Below are 15,277 nucleotides of genomic sequence, written 5' to 3'. Positions count from 1 at the left end.
TTTATTTATTTGTGTATTTCAATGATAAAAAATTATTTAGAAAAATTAGTTGTATTTTAATACATTTGATATAAAATAAAATGAAGAAATATCGTAGTCTTAATAATACTATGCTCTCGTTTTTTTTTTTTTTGTTTATATAGCTATTTTATTACATATTTTTAATTTGGCTTCTTTAGATTTTTTTTTAATTAGTGTAAATATAATTTTTTTATGTACACCAATAAAAAAAATCCATTTTAACACCCATTTGTATTTTAATATATTTAATATTAATATTTTTAGATTTTTAAGAAAAACTATAGAGAAAAATTTAATTGATGTAAGAAGTATTTAAATAATATATTTTAATACTTGGGCTCTTTTAAGATATGTAGAAATGATTTTTTTTTAACATAAAAATTATTTAGCCTCTCCATCGTGGAGCTGCAAAATCAAGAAAAAGAGGAGCTAATATATATATATATATATATATATATATATATATATATATATATTTTGTAAGCTCTTTTTTGGCTCCCAGATGCCCGTTGTCTTTGCAAGTAAAGCTATCGGCCAAAATTGGAGTTTCAAGGTAAGTTACTAACCGAAAATGGGTGTTACCATGGCAGCTTATTACCCGAAATTGAAAACATATGGGATTAGCGAAAAACTACTGCCCGAATTAGTGCTTGTACACAAAGTTGAGGCCCGACCTTGGCTAGCTATTCCCCGAAGAATGTGTTTCCATGCCAAAGCACAACCTCAGATGCCAAGTTTTTACCCGAATATGCCAAGTTTTTTTGCCCGAACTTTACAAGTATTTGCCCGAACTAGATGTTTCCATGCCAAGTTTTTACCCGAAAACCTAGTTATTACCCGAAATTGGCAAGTTTTTGGCCGAACTAGGTGCCATAAAACCAGGTTATTACCTGAAATTGCTCTTTTGCACACGAGGATATAACCTGAAATTAGCATGCAAAGTTATTACCCGAAAGTGATAAATGCACAGAAAGTTATCACCCCAAATTGAATAGTGATGTTTGGACCATATCCTTGCTGTTTGAATCCAAAAACTATGAAAGCTCTGAAAAAGATGGTGATAGACATTATAGACAGAATCAAAAGAAAAAACCACAAAACTCCAGATAAATTTCAGGATGCCATTAACTACCAAAAGATCCATAAACACTTCATCACAGTGAAATACCAAGCCAAAATCCTTTAGGAAGTATTTTAAACATCAAAAAAGGAACATGAGAAAGGAAAATTCTTGTTCATATCTCTCCTAGAAATCAACTGACAAGCTTGGACCAGACTACCTTCTTTCACAGGTCTTGAACACTCAAACCTGCAGGCAAATAATGAAGTTGCGATTAAGGAAAAAGAATACCTATCATCAATAACTTGCAATTGCAGAAATAACGATACTAAAATCATCTGACTATCTCAAGTTGATAATTAAAACAGATGCATATATGCCTTGTTGGTAGTGGTTTTTATTTTTTTCGTTTATCTCCATGTTCTTATTGGTTCTATGTACAAATTTGAGTTTGTGAATTTCACAAGTTAAGAATACTAGAGAAGCATGGAACAATTAAAAGCTGTGAATAATAACTTGACAAGGAGGGGTTTTGATAATTGACCTGGAGGAAGAGATTGCTTCAGCTTGTCTGCCTTCTCAGTGTCAAAGACACAAAGGGTGTAGAGGTACTTCGAGCAGCGAACCTTGAACTTGACAGCATCTCTGCTCCTCTTGATCTTCACAGAGCGTGCATCTTTCCTTCTGGCAGTAAGAAGGAAATCCTTGATCTCATGGATTTGCTTAGGCTGTGTATCAAAACAAAAAAAAAACAAATACACTAAGCACCAAAATGAAATGATTGAAAATATCACTAAATAAAAAAGATTATAAAATCAAATTATCAAACGATATGAATTGACAAAACATGATTAGGTACATCCACCCATTTTCGCAACCATTCTCAAACCTCATTCAAAATTCTTTCAATGCAGAAGAATGGACAAAAGAATTTAAAAATATTAAGAGATTCATACACCTCAAAACAATTGAGATTTGAGATGCAAAAGTCCAAAGCTCTACCCAGTATTTATTCAAGATTAAGCAGCTTGAAAAATTAAATTCACATTGATGCAAAGGGTGCTTAAATGGGGAAAAAAAGGTCTTCCCATTGGTCAATAGCAATCTATACATCTGATCACAAATAGAGGACAGGGAACAAAATGGCAAAGCAACAAATGTACTGAAATTCTATTAGACCATATCCTTTTTACCTATCTCCATTTGCAGGCTCCTTTCTCTTATTCTAAAATTTAGACATCTTTCACTCAGTCTTACAAGAAAGAACCCTAGATTTCAATAAATTGTACCTTAAACCATGCCCAGTTCCCACCGAGCTAAGACTAATAGTTTGAGCACCACTGGATTCAGTAAATCAAACACACAGACATAAAAATGTTCCCAACAAAAAATAACCTCCACAATCACATTGCAGTAAATCTGCTTTAAGACCTACTTCGACATAAGAAAGCTACAATTACAGGCAATTTCAACTCCACACCTAATATCACTTTCTTTCTCACACATAAAGCTACCATTAACATTAACCAATCACTAATTCCATTCTCTTCCGAGCCCACAACAACTTTATTTTTCTGGGTTTTCTTCCTTCACTATCAAAAAATCAAGAACACAACGAACAAGCTCCAAAAAATAGAGCTCCACGATCAAAAAGTCAAAAACTTCATTATATTCTTAACCCCAAGTTTCAATCTTTCAAAGTGTTACAATGAATACAAAAACACCCAACAAATCCCAGGTACCAAAAGACAGACATTAAAAAAACACAACATCTTAAAAAAACACGCACAGAAACTCATCGTTTTGTCTTGCAAAAAACAAAGAAAATAACACAAACCACGAAGAAACATGATCTCTGCAACAAACAAACAAATAAATGTAAGCAAAATAAAGGGAGGTAAAAGAGTAGTACCATTTTGAGAGATCTTCGTTTTCAGTGATGTATAAGCACGCCCCAAACCCTAGCTCTGTTAAAGTGGAGATATATATATATATACAGTGAGACAATTATCACTGCTTTTAAACCCTAGAAAATTTATTGGGTTTCTGACTGGTTTGGCCCTATAAAATTGATTTTATTACGCCAGAGTCTGTGTTTGTGGGCTTCCAACTTATTGGGCTACTGACCCAAAGGCTTTAAATAGTTTGATCTATGTGTTTTGTTCTTCTTTCGAGCTACCAAATCCTCATTGTTATAAAAACCATAGGTGAGTCAATTTAGTGTCCCATCAAATCCAAAATTTAATTCATATAAGTTGACTACTCTCAAACCCTAATTAATCTGATCAAAATTGGATATAATTTTTTTTAAAAAAATAATATTATTTTAATTTTTTAAAAAATATTGAAATGAGATTGTTTTGACTTAATTTGAGTCAATTCAAATTAACATGTATTTACTTATTACCAAAACATCAAATAAAATCATGAGCTGAGTTGGATTTTATAAGCATTACTAGGGACATGATAAAAAAAATGAAGCATTGCTAGTCTAACTCGATGAATACCGTTCCAATTGAAGAAAAAAAACCCATTTCGATATTGAGGGCGGGAATGAGAAATGATTTGTTTTTGTGCTTAAATTTATCCCATCTTGGATTTCAAGAGTCATTCTCGACCACGATGTTATACAATACTTGATTCATTTCTATTCATACTAAAAATGAACCAGGCATGTATTAGAATTCATGAAAGCTGACCAAAGGTTTTAGGGTTATTAGAAAACCATATAATTGTATGCAATATAGCTTTGATGATGGATATTGAAGACTTGCTTAGAATAGACATGCAGTCAAGGTATAATGACATCATAGTGAAGCATTGTTCAAAAGGTTCTTAGATTTGATAGAAAATTCTTTAGTTTTTTAGTTCACGTCCTTGAATCCACCCAAGTTTTTAATTAATAAGGATGGATTTTGTTAGATTTTTTTCTCAAGTCCAAACCTCAAGAGTAGTAGCTACTAGCTAATGTAGTTTTTTCTTTATTTGTCATTGATTTCAATACTTCTCTCTGTGTGTGTGTGTGTGTTAATTATTGATATTATTTTATTTCTTTTATTGTTGTGAAGGTAAAGAGGTAATATAATATCATCTTTTAAAGTAAATTGTTAGAAGAATTGGTTTTATAACTATCATTTGGAGTTGTAATTTGATATGATTACTTTAATGTTGACTATTAACATGTTTTTAAAAACAATTAAAAATGAATGTGAAATCATTTAAAAAAAATCTTAATTTGAATAACAAAAGTTTTAAATTCCAAATAGTTTTGTGAATTAGGGAGTGACTTATGATCAGTTTGAGCTTGAATTTGATTAATAAAAAAATATTTTTTGCTATTAAGTTCATGTTTGATTATTAATTTTTAGTCCCTAAAATATCTTAAAACATGAACCAATTAATACATTAACTATGATATAATAAGAATGAATATATTTATGATTTTTTATGAACTATGAATACATATTTATTAATGAACATTACATTCATCATAATTAATAAATATTCATGAATTATGGGTAATTAATGTTTTGGTTTTAAGTTCTAAATAGATTAGAAAGAGTGTTTAGAATTTTCTTAAGTTCTTTTTTTTTTCTTGTTATTTTTTTAAGACTTGTTCTTCTATTTATTCTTTCTAATCTAGACTTTGGGAATCAATCTTTGTAAGGGGAAAAATTGAGTCAATTCCAGGAAGTTCATAGACCTTAAAAAGAAGGGCAACATTATAAAATGTTGTTGAATTTCTAAGAGGCATTTACATTGAGACTGTTGGCATCAAGTGAAGAGTAATTACATCTTAAAGATAAAAGTTTCAAATCATTGGCAACAACATTAAATTTCTTATTTTTTTTTATTGTCTTCAACAAGTAAGTTTCCTAAACTTGTGTTAATAGCATGTTTCTTAATTCAATATTTATTTGATTGAATAATTGTTATGTTGCATGAATTTTTTTATTTATTGATCATATTAATATTATGCCTAATTCTTTAAAATTTTATGCATATTTATTTTTATGTGCAAGTAATTTTTTTAACAAAGATTTACAAATATACAAAATAATAATAATAATAATAATAATAATTTCCAACATAATATAATTTAATTTTTTAATAATCTTGGAAGGGAGGAGGAGTACCTTACAATATTGCATGATCAATAATTGTGAAGTGATAAAATATAGGGGCCAATAATTGCAATACATTTTCCCTTTTATCCGGAAAAAAAGTATATATAGAAGCATATCATTCTAACCTTCACTTTCAATTTGCCTCCTATTCAATTCGCTGAATGATTGCGAAAGAAAAACCTTTAAAACATCTCTTTTCAAGGAGATAGGTAGGGTCCGAGGATGAGCTAAATTGGAAAATAATAATAATAATAAACACATCATTAATATACAAGCATAGCTTTTAATTTTGATTTAGAGATTAATCCGAGATCATTTTCAATTCACAAATGAGGTAAGTTAATCCAAATCAGCTTAATTTTTTTAATTTTATATAAAAAAAGCAAAAATTACATTATTTTGAAAACAATTAAAGGAAATAAAATTAACGAGTTTTAACTAAGTTTTTTTCAGAACTAATCGGGTGGTGCGTCAACCTAAGTTTTTGACTAGGTCGCTACAAATCAACTCTCTCTATTTTTGTTGAAACCCGGTCTAGCCTATGCTTTGAATCACCTAGATCATGGATCAACTCGCTAGATGAAGTGACTTTCAACTAAAATAAAAGTGTATAATTCAATTATGACTTAATCTAATATATTTTTGTGAGTGTTTGTTTTTGTGTTATAGTCTATTTTTCAAAGTGTTTCTTCTAAAAAAATTACTAAATTAATATTTTTAGGTGTTTTTGAATGATTTTAATGTGCTAATATAAAATATTTAAAAAAATCTAAAAAAATATATTTTAATACATTTAAATTAAAAAATACTTTTAAAAATACCATGCATTAAAATATCATTCATACAACACATACACGCAAAACTTGATAAAGTCATAAGAATCTAGAGGTTGATATGATCCCTTTTCACAGTTAAAGAGAAGAGTTGATTAAAGATGTAAAAGGTGATAGATGTTCTTACAAAAACAAGTTCTCTCTGGTTGGGTGAGATATATAATCCTGTCTAAATCTGATGGTTTCTCACCCAACCAGAGAAAACTTGTTTTTGTAAGAATGTCAATCATCTTTAATGTGAAAAGGGATCGTATCATGTTCTGGAGTTCTATGACTTTATGAAGTTTTGTGCCTGTGTTTATATATTTCTACATTTATTAGTAATTAACACCTTTTTCGTCAATTTGATAAAGTCGTAAAACTACAAAAGTTGATACAATCCCTTTTCATAGTTAAAGAAGAGTCGATTAAAGATGTAAAAGGTTAGTGATGTCCGTACAAAAACATGTTTCTCTAGCTGGGTGAGAGATTCTTAGATTTAATATATATATATATATATATATATATATATATATATATATATATATATAGACACACACATGCTTTATTTTCAATGTATTTTTGCATTTACTAGTAATATCTTTTCGTCAATTTGTTTATTTTTTAAATAATTCTGACTCCTGTACTAAACAATTAAAAAAAAAACAACATTGAAATCAACGCAAGTACTGAACCGAGGGAACAGATTTTTAACGATCATGGAGTGCATGGATGAACTTAATAAAAAAAAAATAGAGGGATCAAATCATGAAAATGTCAAAAGTAGAGGGATGAGACAATAAGGGAAAATAGGTGTAGTTAGGTGTACAATCAAGGCGTTCGGAGGATTTTGTAAAGTATAAATCAATGGTTTCGAATTAGAATGTGAGTTATAATTGCACGTAAGCTTCTCTAGCTAGACTCGGAAAAGTTCTACTTTGGTGGAGTCCTGGGTTCATGCATGTTAGATTTAGATTTTCAGGCGATGATTTATTGCTACTGTGCTTGCTTTCATGTGCTGCCAAGAAGTGGGATCCTTACACTTGTCTACTAGAGGCACAATTATTAAACTCGGCTGGTTTGCCCCCGGTTGGGGTGTAGAGAAAGTTAAAATGGAAATGGAATGGTCTACTCGGTAAATAACTCGATCGATTTAATTAAAATATAGTTTTTTTTAATCATTTTAAATTAAAATATTAAAATGAAATCGTGTTAACAGATCTGAGCGAACCCATTCAATTTATATCCTAGACTTTAAACCATGTGATGAGCTATGCAGAGTTTCATTGCTATAGTTAGAAGAGTGGTATTTATATTCTAGCATTATTTGGCTTATGATTGTGGACATACTTTCTCTTTTGTTACCATTTATGAAGCAATCTTGGCTGGGAAAAGAACTTGGTGAGAAGACATGATTCAATTAGCACCTTTTTTTTTCTTGGAATATAAAAAAATAGTGGTGTTACTGGAGATGAGATATATAGTTCCTTAGAGTGGTCTAGGGCTTTAAAGTCTTAAACCCTGAGATGCTTCTTGTGGGATAAAATCATGAAGCCATGCATGTGTGGTCAAAACAAAACAAACAATACCTTATAAAAGATGATATACCAACGCGCTACCGTAGGCTTATAAAATAAATACACTTGATAGTGTTATAATTGTGAACCACCACTAAATAAGTAATAGAAATTAAAGGTATGATGGAACAAATATTTCATGATGGGAAAAAAAATTGTGTTGGTGATCAAAAACTTAGAGACAGAACAAAATGATTTGTAGTAATCTACAGTGTTTTGTGAGGAAAGATATTGTGCTTTTGCCACATGATTTAACTTTTCAGTTAATAAAAAGCAAAAAAAATTACAAAGTTAAATTCTTTACCAACTTAATATTTTTTTAAAAAAACCAACAAAGATACTTTTGGATGGAAAAAAACCCATGAGAAAAAACGTTGCAGCAATTGACAATGTTTTGTGAGGAAAACTATAGCGCTTTTCCTAATAAAATAAAACAAAAAAACCATTTAAAGAAATATTGTAGCAATTCACAGTGTTTTGTGAGAAAAACTACAACGCTTTCCTCATATGATTTAACTTTATTGTAATTATAATTTTTAACCAACTCAATATTAAAAAAAATCAACAAAGATAATTTAAAAAAAAATTATAAAAAAATCACATGGGAAAACACTGCAACAATTCACAGTGTTTTAAAGAAAAAATATTACAAAGCTAAATTCTTAATCAGCTCAATATTAAAAAAAATTGACAGAGATAATTTTAGAAAAAAAATAAAAAAACAAACACCAAAAAAAGGAAAAACAAATCATATTGGAAACACTGTAGCAATTCACAGTGTTTTGTGATGAAAGCTATAGTGCTTCCCCACATGATTTAGCCTTATTTGTAATGACTTGTAATTGTAATTCACAAGCAACTCAATATTAAAAAAATAAAATTAAAAGAGATAATTTGAAAAAAAATATAACAAAAAAAACTATGTGGAGATACATTGTAGCAATCCATAATGTTTTATGAGCAAAGGTACAATGATTTTCTCACATGATTAAGCTTTATTACAAAGTGAAATTTTAACCAACTTAATATTAAAAAAAATAAAATTGATGAAGATACTTTTGGAAAAAAATATTACAAAAAAAGACAACACAAAAGAAACTGGAAAAAAAATCATGTGAGGAAAAACTGTATCAATCCATAGTGTTTTGTGAGGAAAAACTTGTATTTACTTGTAATTATAATTTTTAACCAGCTTAATATTTTAAAAATAAAATTGACAAATAATTTTAGGGAAAAACATAACAAAAATAGGAAAAAAACCATGTGGGAAAAAACACTGTAGCAATCAACAGTAATTTTCGAGGAAAGTTACAACGTTTTCCTCACATATTGTAACTGTAATTTTTAACCAGTTCAATATTAAAAAATAAAATAACAAAAGATAATTTCGGAGAAAATCATTAAAAAAACCATGCGGAGAAACACTGTAGCAAGCAACAATGTTTTAAAGAAAAGAAATTACAAAACTAAATTCTCAACCAGCTCCATATTAAAAAAAATCAACAAATATAATTTTGAAAAATAAAGAAATAAAATAGAAAAACTATGTAGAAAAACATCGCAGTAATCCACAGTATTTTAAAGAAAAAAATTACAAAGCAAAAATTTTAACCAAGTCAATATTTAAAAAGTAAAATAAAAAAATAATTTTGGAAGAAACAAAAGAAAATATAAGTGAAAAAAAAAGAAAAAATAGGAAAGTTGAAAAAAAAAGAAAAAAAAAGTAAAACAAGAAAAAATAGCAAAAGAAAAAAGAAAAAAGGAAAGCACTATGAATTTGTAATCCACAGTGCTTTGTATGTGGGGGAACAATGATTCCCCCACACGATTTAGATAGTGTTATAATGGAGTGGATAGAGACTATCACATTTGGTAACAAAGCCACTCTCGAGGCAATATTTTATGGCACAAATTAAGGGGTGAGACTACTGATAAACATATTTTTTAAAAACAAAGAGTTTAAGCAAAGCCACTCTCGAGGTACTAGCTTTTTTTAAAATTAATCTAAATATTTTTTTAAATCTAAAAGAGAGTTTAGTCACTACCAGAAAATTAATAAATACAAATAAAAATACTGAGGGAGCATTTTCACCTGTAAATTTCCTACGAATTTAACCAATGGCAATATTCCCTCGTTATATACTAAGAGAATTATGTACAGTATGAAAAAAATAATTAAAACAAAATAAAAAATGATGACGTGTCATTTATACCAACAAAATTACCGATAAAATTTATTCTGTCGGTAAAATCATTGGTAAATTGTGAAAACTATTCATCATGTGAATTACAAAGGAAATCACTAACAAAAAAATTTGTTGGTATTTTTTAGAGAGTTTTAGAACTGTTCACTTTCAAATTGTACTATTAATTACTTTTCTTTACAGACAAAATCATTGACGGATTGAAAAGTCGTCGGTGTTATTTAGTGGTTTTTTGAAAATCTTTTATTAAATTAAATATTACAGATGAAATTATTTATGAATTGAAAAGTCATCGGTGATATTTAATGGTTTCTGAATATTTTTGATTAAATTAAAAATTTAAATTAAATATTTAGATGGAATCACTGATGAAATGATTAAAAATATTAATATTTAATTATTCATCGTTAAAACGCCTCAATAAAAAGTCTAGAATCCTTAATTTCACAACAAACAAAGCTCCTTTGTTCTTTTTCTTCTTCGTCTTCTTCTTCCTCGTATTGAAAAATATCAATATCCATTTCTTTATCTTCTCTTCTTCTCCATGCTCAAGTAAATATTCTTTTCCTTTCTTCTTTTTTCTTCTTAATTTTTTTTAATTAATATACTTTACGAATATAAAGTTATGGGCAATACCGACAGAAAACTCCGTCGGTAAATATAAGATTATGATAGTGAATATCAAACATGTTTTGACCGAGATTTAAATTAATTTGTGGGGTCAATTGATATTTTTAAAGTCATGGACAGATCATGAATGAATCTTCCATGTCAATTTTAATAACAAGAGAACAAACACGAAAAGATGAGTAAAATAAATTATTTGAAGAAGAGAAAGGAAGGTTCTTTACAATTATGTGCCCATGCGTGTTTGACGGCAAGTGTATCTGTGTGTATGGGAGCATGTGATGGAAATGTTAATGATAATATAGGTTCCTGAAGAAAGCTGTGCATGATCCATCGATCAGAGATATATGTAAGTGAGAAAATAGCAAAAGTCTTATCTAAATCCACAAAAGATGTTTTCCACTATATAATGTTGGCTTAAAGTTGCTACACGAGTATGGCAATTAAAGGCAAATATGCTATTCAAATCACTAGCTAGACATAAAAGCAAGCATGGGATCTAGTTGGTACTCATCTGTTTGCCACCAAGGTCTCTTCCCGGTCCCTCTCTCTTTTCTTTATGTCAATTTTATGTATATATTTCCTCACAAATCTGTCCTCTCTTGTCCCTTTTCCAATAGCACAGCCCCTCTTGATCAATTCTGTGATGCATGATCACACATGGGATCGATTAGCCAAGGAAAATAAGAATCCCCATTGAGCTTACCTTCTTCATGTATAACGTTTTATGATGATACGTACATATATGGGAATATATCTCAACCGATTCATCAAAGCATATGAAAATAGAGGAAAGTTTGTGGATAAGATGTGTGTAATGTGTTAGGTTAAGAGTGACATGAAAACTATTGACCGAATGGTGATAGATACAAGGTATTAATGTCCTAATAGATTCACCTAATCCACGAACCCTATATATCTAGTTTAGATCCTCAAGAGAATGTTGTCATAAACTCTCTTTTTTTCACCTAATCCAAGAACCCTAATATCCATCCAGTTTAGATCCTCGCAAGAGAATGTTGTCATAAAGTAATTAATTAATTACTACCATTTTTCGCATAGTTGGTGAAGTCTCTGAGAACCCATTAATTAATTTGTGGTTTCTCAGTAGCTCGACAAAACCTATTAGGCTATTACCATCCATCCACTTGCCCATAAAACAACTTGCTCTTGGCCAAGAAACTTTCTAGTCATCTGGCAATTTTAGGTTAGCTCCCCTACAGCAATATCATCGCAGAGAGGAGAGGATTCTTGTGCTGATCTGGGACAAATAATTTAATAAATTAACTTCAGTCGTGCATCATTGAAAACGTCATCTCCTAGCTACTCTCCAAATTGATGATGTAGAGATGTGCTCGTTAGCATCATGCGAATAAATTAAATTAGTTTAATCTGCTTGGCTCTTGGGTATATATGGTGGTGGTAATTGGGTTTGCAACAGTGTTATCCATTATGGTTCGAAGGATCGATGGGACGAATAATTATTTTTATATGCTAGTTTAAATGTGCTAATTGATTTGTCTAAATATTCTTTCATACAGAAATTCTATTTTAATATACAAAAATCAATATAATAGATTGGCCAAAATAGAAAGTGGTTAATTATTTAATTTAGGTATTAATTTTATATATCTCAATTAATTAACATATATATATATATAGTAGAATCTAACAAGTTCAATTAATTAATTCTCGTGCCTCTTCTCCAGGAAATCTCAAATTTGTGCCTCTCTTTTGCTGAAGAATAAATAAATAAATAAATTGACATTAATATCTACTCTTTCTTAAAAAAAACCTGAAGCTCTTTTATATACTTTTGTAGAAGAAATAAATAAATCAATTGAAATTAATATATATCTCCTCTTTTTTTAGAGTTCGAAACTCTTCTATGTAATTATCAATAAATAAATATAACATAATTAAATGTATCAGAGGCTTAAACAATAATAAATGGGTGCTCTTGCAGGCCACCCACCACCATCAACGAATATATTCCCAAATAGTCATTTATTTAATCCCGCTTTCTTCTTTCCATTTTGTTTTCCTCTCCTTTTGGAAGGACTGGAGGCATATATATGTCACCAGCTAGCTAGGTTCTGGTAGACATTAATATTCTAATAAGAATTGAAGGAGAGGATCATTCAATTTGTTTCTTGAATTGCCATGGGAATTGCAGGAAGATGGAAAGCAAGGACAAGAACAATACCTAAACTATACACCGAATCCTCCCATGCATGTACTTATGCTTACTTGTTTGTAGCTAATTTACACCAGCAGTCCACTGAAGATTTGTCAATATAGTACATTAGGAAATTAGGAAGGAATAAAGGGGACTAAAAAGATTAGAAAAGAAAAGAAAAGGAAAAGAAAAATTAAAGGTGGTGCATGCTAGCTATTCTTGGATAGTGGATGGATAGAAACTATATCATATCATTGATATATATCATCGCTTTCTATGAAAACATGTACTGCTTACAAATTGCCCACTATGGGATGAAGAGAAAGATATTGAGCAGGAAAGCCAAAAGGGAAAGGGATGCTGTGGAACTGAAAAAGAGGAACAAGTGCAAACACCTTCAAACAAATACAATGATCTAATTAAAGTTGTTAAAAAGCAACACAAACTCCCAAGCATAAAGCATAAGAAAAGAAAAGTTGGAGTACAGAAGACACAAATATGCATGAATGAGAAGAAGAAATGAAAAGTGAAAGTAGTAGTACTTCATGATTGACAGGAATCAATATGTTGTGTTCATCGCAGTGCTTCCCAAATTGTGAATAAATTGCCATGCTAAGCCTTGACTTCGAGTGTGGAGATCATGGTGTTCTAGCATAATTCTCCTCTAGGGTTTCCATGCAGAAGCCCATACCACAGGTTCTTCTTTCCATGTTAAGTAAATTCCTGATTCATGATCTCCTTGAGGTAGCACTAGTGCCCACCCAGCTCGGTATCTCTTAAGCAATGCCTTGACATCATCGACAACATCATCACTGAACCCAACAGGGGAAAATGCCTCCCTTAGCCTTTCAAACCATTGGCTTCCCCTCTCCCTTCTTTCACACTCTCCTCCATCATTTTCTTCATCACAAGCCAAAACCCTAACTATGTTCCTTGAACATTCCCTCTCCAACATCAATCTCTCATTACTAGTTGGGACAAAGCTCTCCTCTAGCATCTCAAAATATAGTGTATAATACCTAAGGCACTCTTCAAAGCACTTGACAAAGTCATATCTTGAGCTGGTAAAATCAGCTTCTTCTTCAACAATTGTCACAACTCGAGGGTTAAGTGACTGAAACATCCGGATCACAGAATTTCTTTCCTCTACTCCAACTCTTCTCAATGCCCCATTGCAATTAATCGCGACAGCTTCATCTTCTTGAACTCCTAGCTCTTCCTTTGTGAGCTCTCCTAAATGGTTTAGCCCACTAATTACATTAAGCTCAAAGGGCACTCCCATTAACCTAGCAAACTTCTCCATTCTTTGGCCAATTTCTTTCATGACTGATCTTACAATGCTAGCAGTTACCACGACGGTGAGCTTTAAATGCGGCGTCTCATCATTTCTTGTAGCTAAAGCTTCTAGCAAAGTAGGCCACTGTGTGCAAAGGGTATGGCTTATATCAATTATGTGAAGTTTGCTCGCCCCATCTAAGGCCTCCAAAATTGCACCGTTTGAAGCCACATGACCAAAAGTAGTCCATGGGCTTACCTCTTGGAATTTTAGTATCAATTTCCTAGCTGAATCAAAGGAGTGGCTCTTTTCAGCTACTGTTGTTAGGGTTTTGAAGCATCGTTGGCCGGAGTCGGTAGCCTTACAAAAGAGAGCTTGCAAGAAATGAGATGCCAATTTCTGATCACAATCTCCATAAGGAGAGGCAAGCTCATTTAACATCCATAGAAGGTTATGGATCTTGCTAGAGTCCTTCTCTGAGATTGCTCTTGCACACTCACTAAGAAGCTTTGATGCCCATTTGTTTCCTGCCCCACAAGCCTCACCGGAGTCCGAAGAACGGCTTGTTGATGTATGACTAGTTTGAGGCTGATTGTTGTTGTTGCTGCTGCTATTGCTTTGCATGTCTATAGCTAGCTGCTATTTGATCATTGCTTTGTTGGTGGGAAGGAAATAAGTGTTTGAGTCTGTCTTTTGGACCGAAGATGGTTATGTCCGTGGGTGATAGGGGAGGCCCCCTTTGACTCTAGAGGCAGTACCTCTGCTAATTCAAAATTGGCCAAGTACAAAGCTATGATATAGAAATCCGTAGTATTATATATATTTTGGGGTTTGGGGGTCATAGTCATGCTATATATATATATATATATATATATATATATATATATATATATATATATATATATATATATATATATTCTTAATATGAATTTCTATTTTTATGTGCATTTTATAATATGTTTTAAGCTAAACCCTATGGTGATTACTAGGGGCATATATGTGGTTTCCTATGACTCTTCTGCAATATCATAAGAAAGATTACATATTTTGTTCCCTGAGAAGTATTTGGTATGTTTATGCCCTATAGAAACATTACATTATTATATTAAATATTTCCACTAAAATTGATTTAGTGCACTAGATACATTTGGAGTTGAGACCACACTAGAGGTTGACGACTAATTACTTCATCTTTTTTAATTATTAGCTTCAAATGATGTGATCTCAAGATGAAAAATACCTAATTGCTAGTGTAGTGGCTCGATTTGGCAACCATAATTGCAATAAGCTTAGCATAAATATTGTATTATTGGTTTCTTAACCTCAAAGCCCTAGCTAGTATATATTTGTTCGATTACATTATGTATATATCTTTTTATTAGTAGATGTTTTGA

General features: G+C 30.9%; 2 protein-coding genes across 2 annotated transcripts; both read right to left on the bottom strand.

Moving 5' to 3' along the window:
- Positions 1–1,122: 1,122 nt before the first annotated feature.
- On the bottom strand, positions 1,123–3,120 carry LOC133672775 (large ribosomal subunit protein eL38z/eL38y-like). Its single transcript, XM_062093303.1, has 3 exons — positions 2,994–3,120; positions 1,626–1,809; positions 1,123–1,330 (listed from the first exon to the last, which is right to left on the bottom strand). The coding sequence occupies exons 1-3, from the start codon at positions 2,994–2,996 to the stop codon at positions 1,308–1,310; spliced, it is 210 nt and encodes a 69-aa protein (XP_061949287.1). The 5' UTR covers positions 2,997–3,120; the 3' UTR covers positions 1,123–1,307.
- A 9,718-nt stretch (positions 3,121–12,838) lies between these two features.
- Positions 12,839–14,695, bottom strand: LOC133672755 (protein SHORT-ROOT-like). Its single transcript, XM_062093272.1, has one exon. The coding sequence runs from the start codon at positions 14,505–14,507 to the stop codon at positions 13,272–13,274; it is 1,236 nt and encodes a 411-aa protein (XP_061949256.1). The 5' UTR covers positions 14,508–14,695; the 3' UTR covers positions 12,839–13,271.
- Positions 14,696–15,277: the final 582 nt, after the last annotated feature.

Source organism: Populus nigra, chromosome 14 (genome assembly GCF_951802175.1).
Source record: "Populus nigra chromosome 14, ddPopNigr1.1, whole genome shotgun sequence".
NCBI lineage: Eukaryota > Viridiplantae > Streptophyta > Magnoliopsida > Malpighiales > Salicaceae > Populus > Populus nigra.
The sequence above is the reverse complement of the archived record's forward strand: the minus strand, read 5'-3'. Positions and strand labels throughout refer to the sequence as shown.

Bases quoted from the DNA above. Each gene is read 5' to 3' on its own strand.
- LOC133672755 (XM_062093272.1), bottom strand. From the start codon at position 14,507: ATGCAAAGCAATAGCAGCAGCAACAACAACAATCAGCCTCAAACTAGT.
- LOC133672775 (XM_062093303.1), bottom strand. The intron at 1,331-1,625 runs GTCAATTATCAA...ATTTGCCTGCAG, and splicing joins GAAGCAATCTCTTCCTCCAG to GTTTGAGTGTTCAAGACCTG.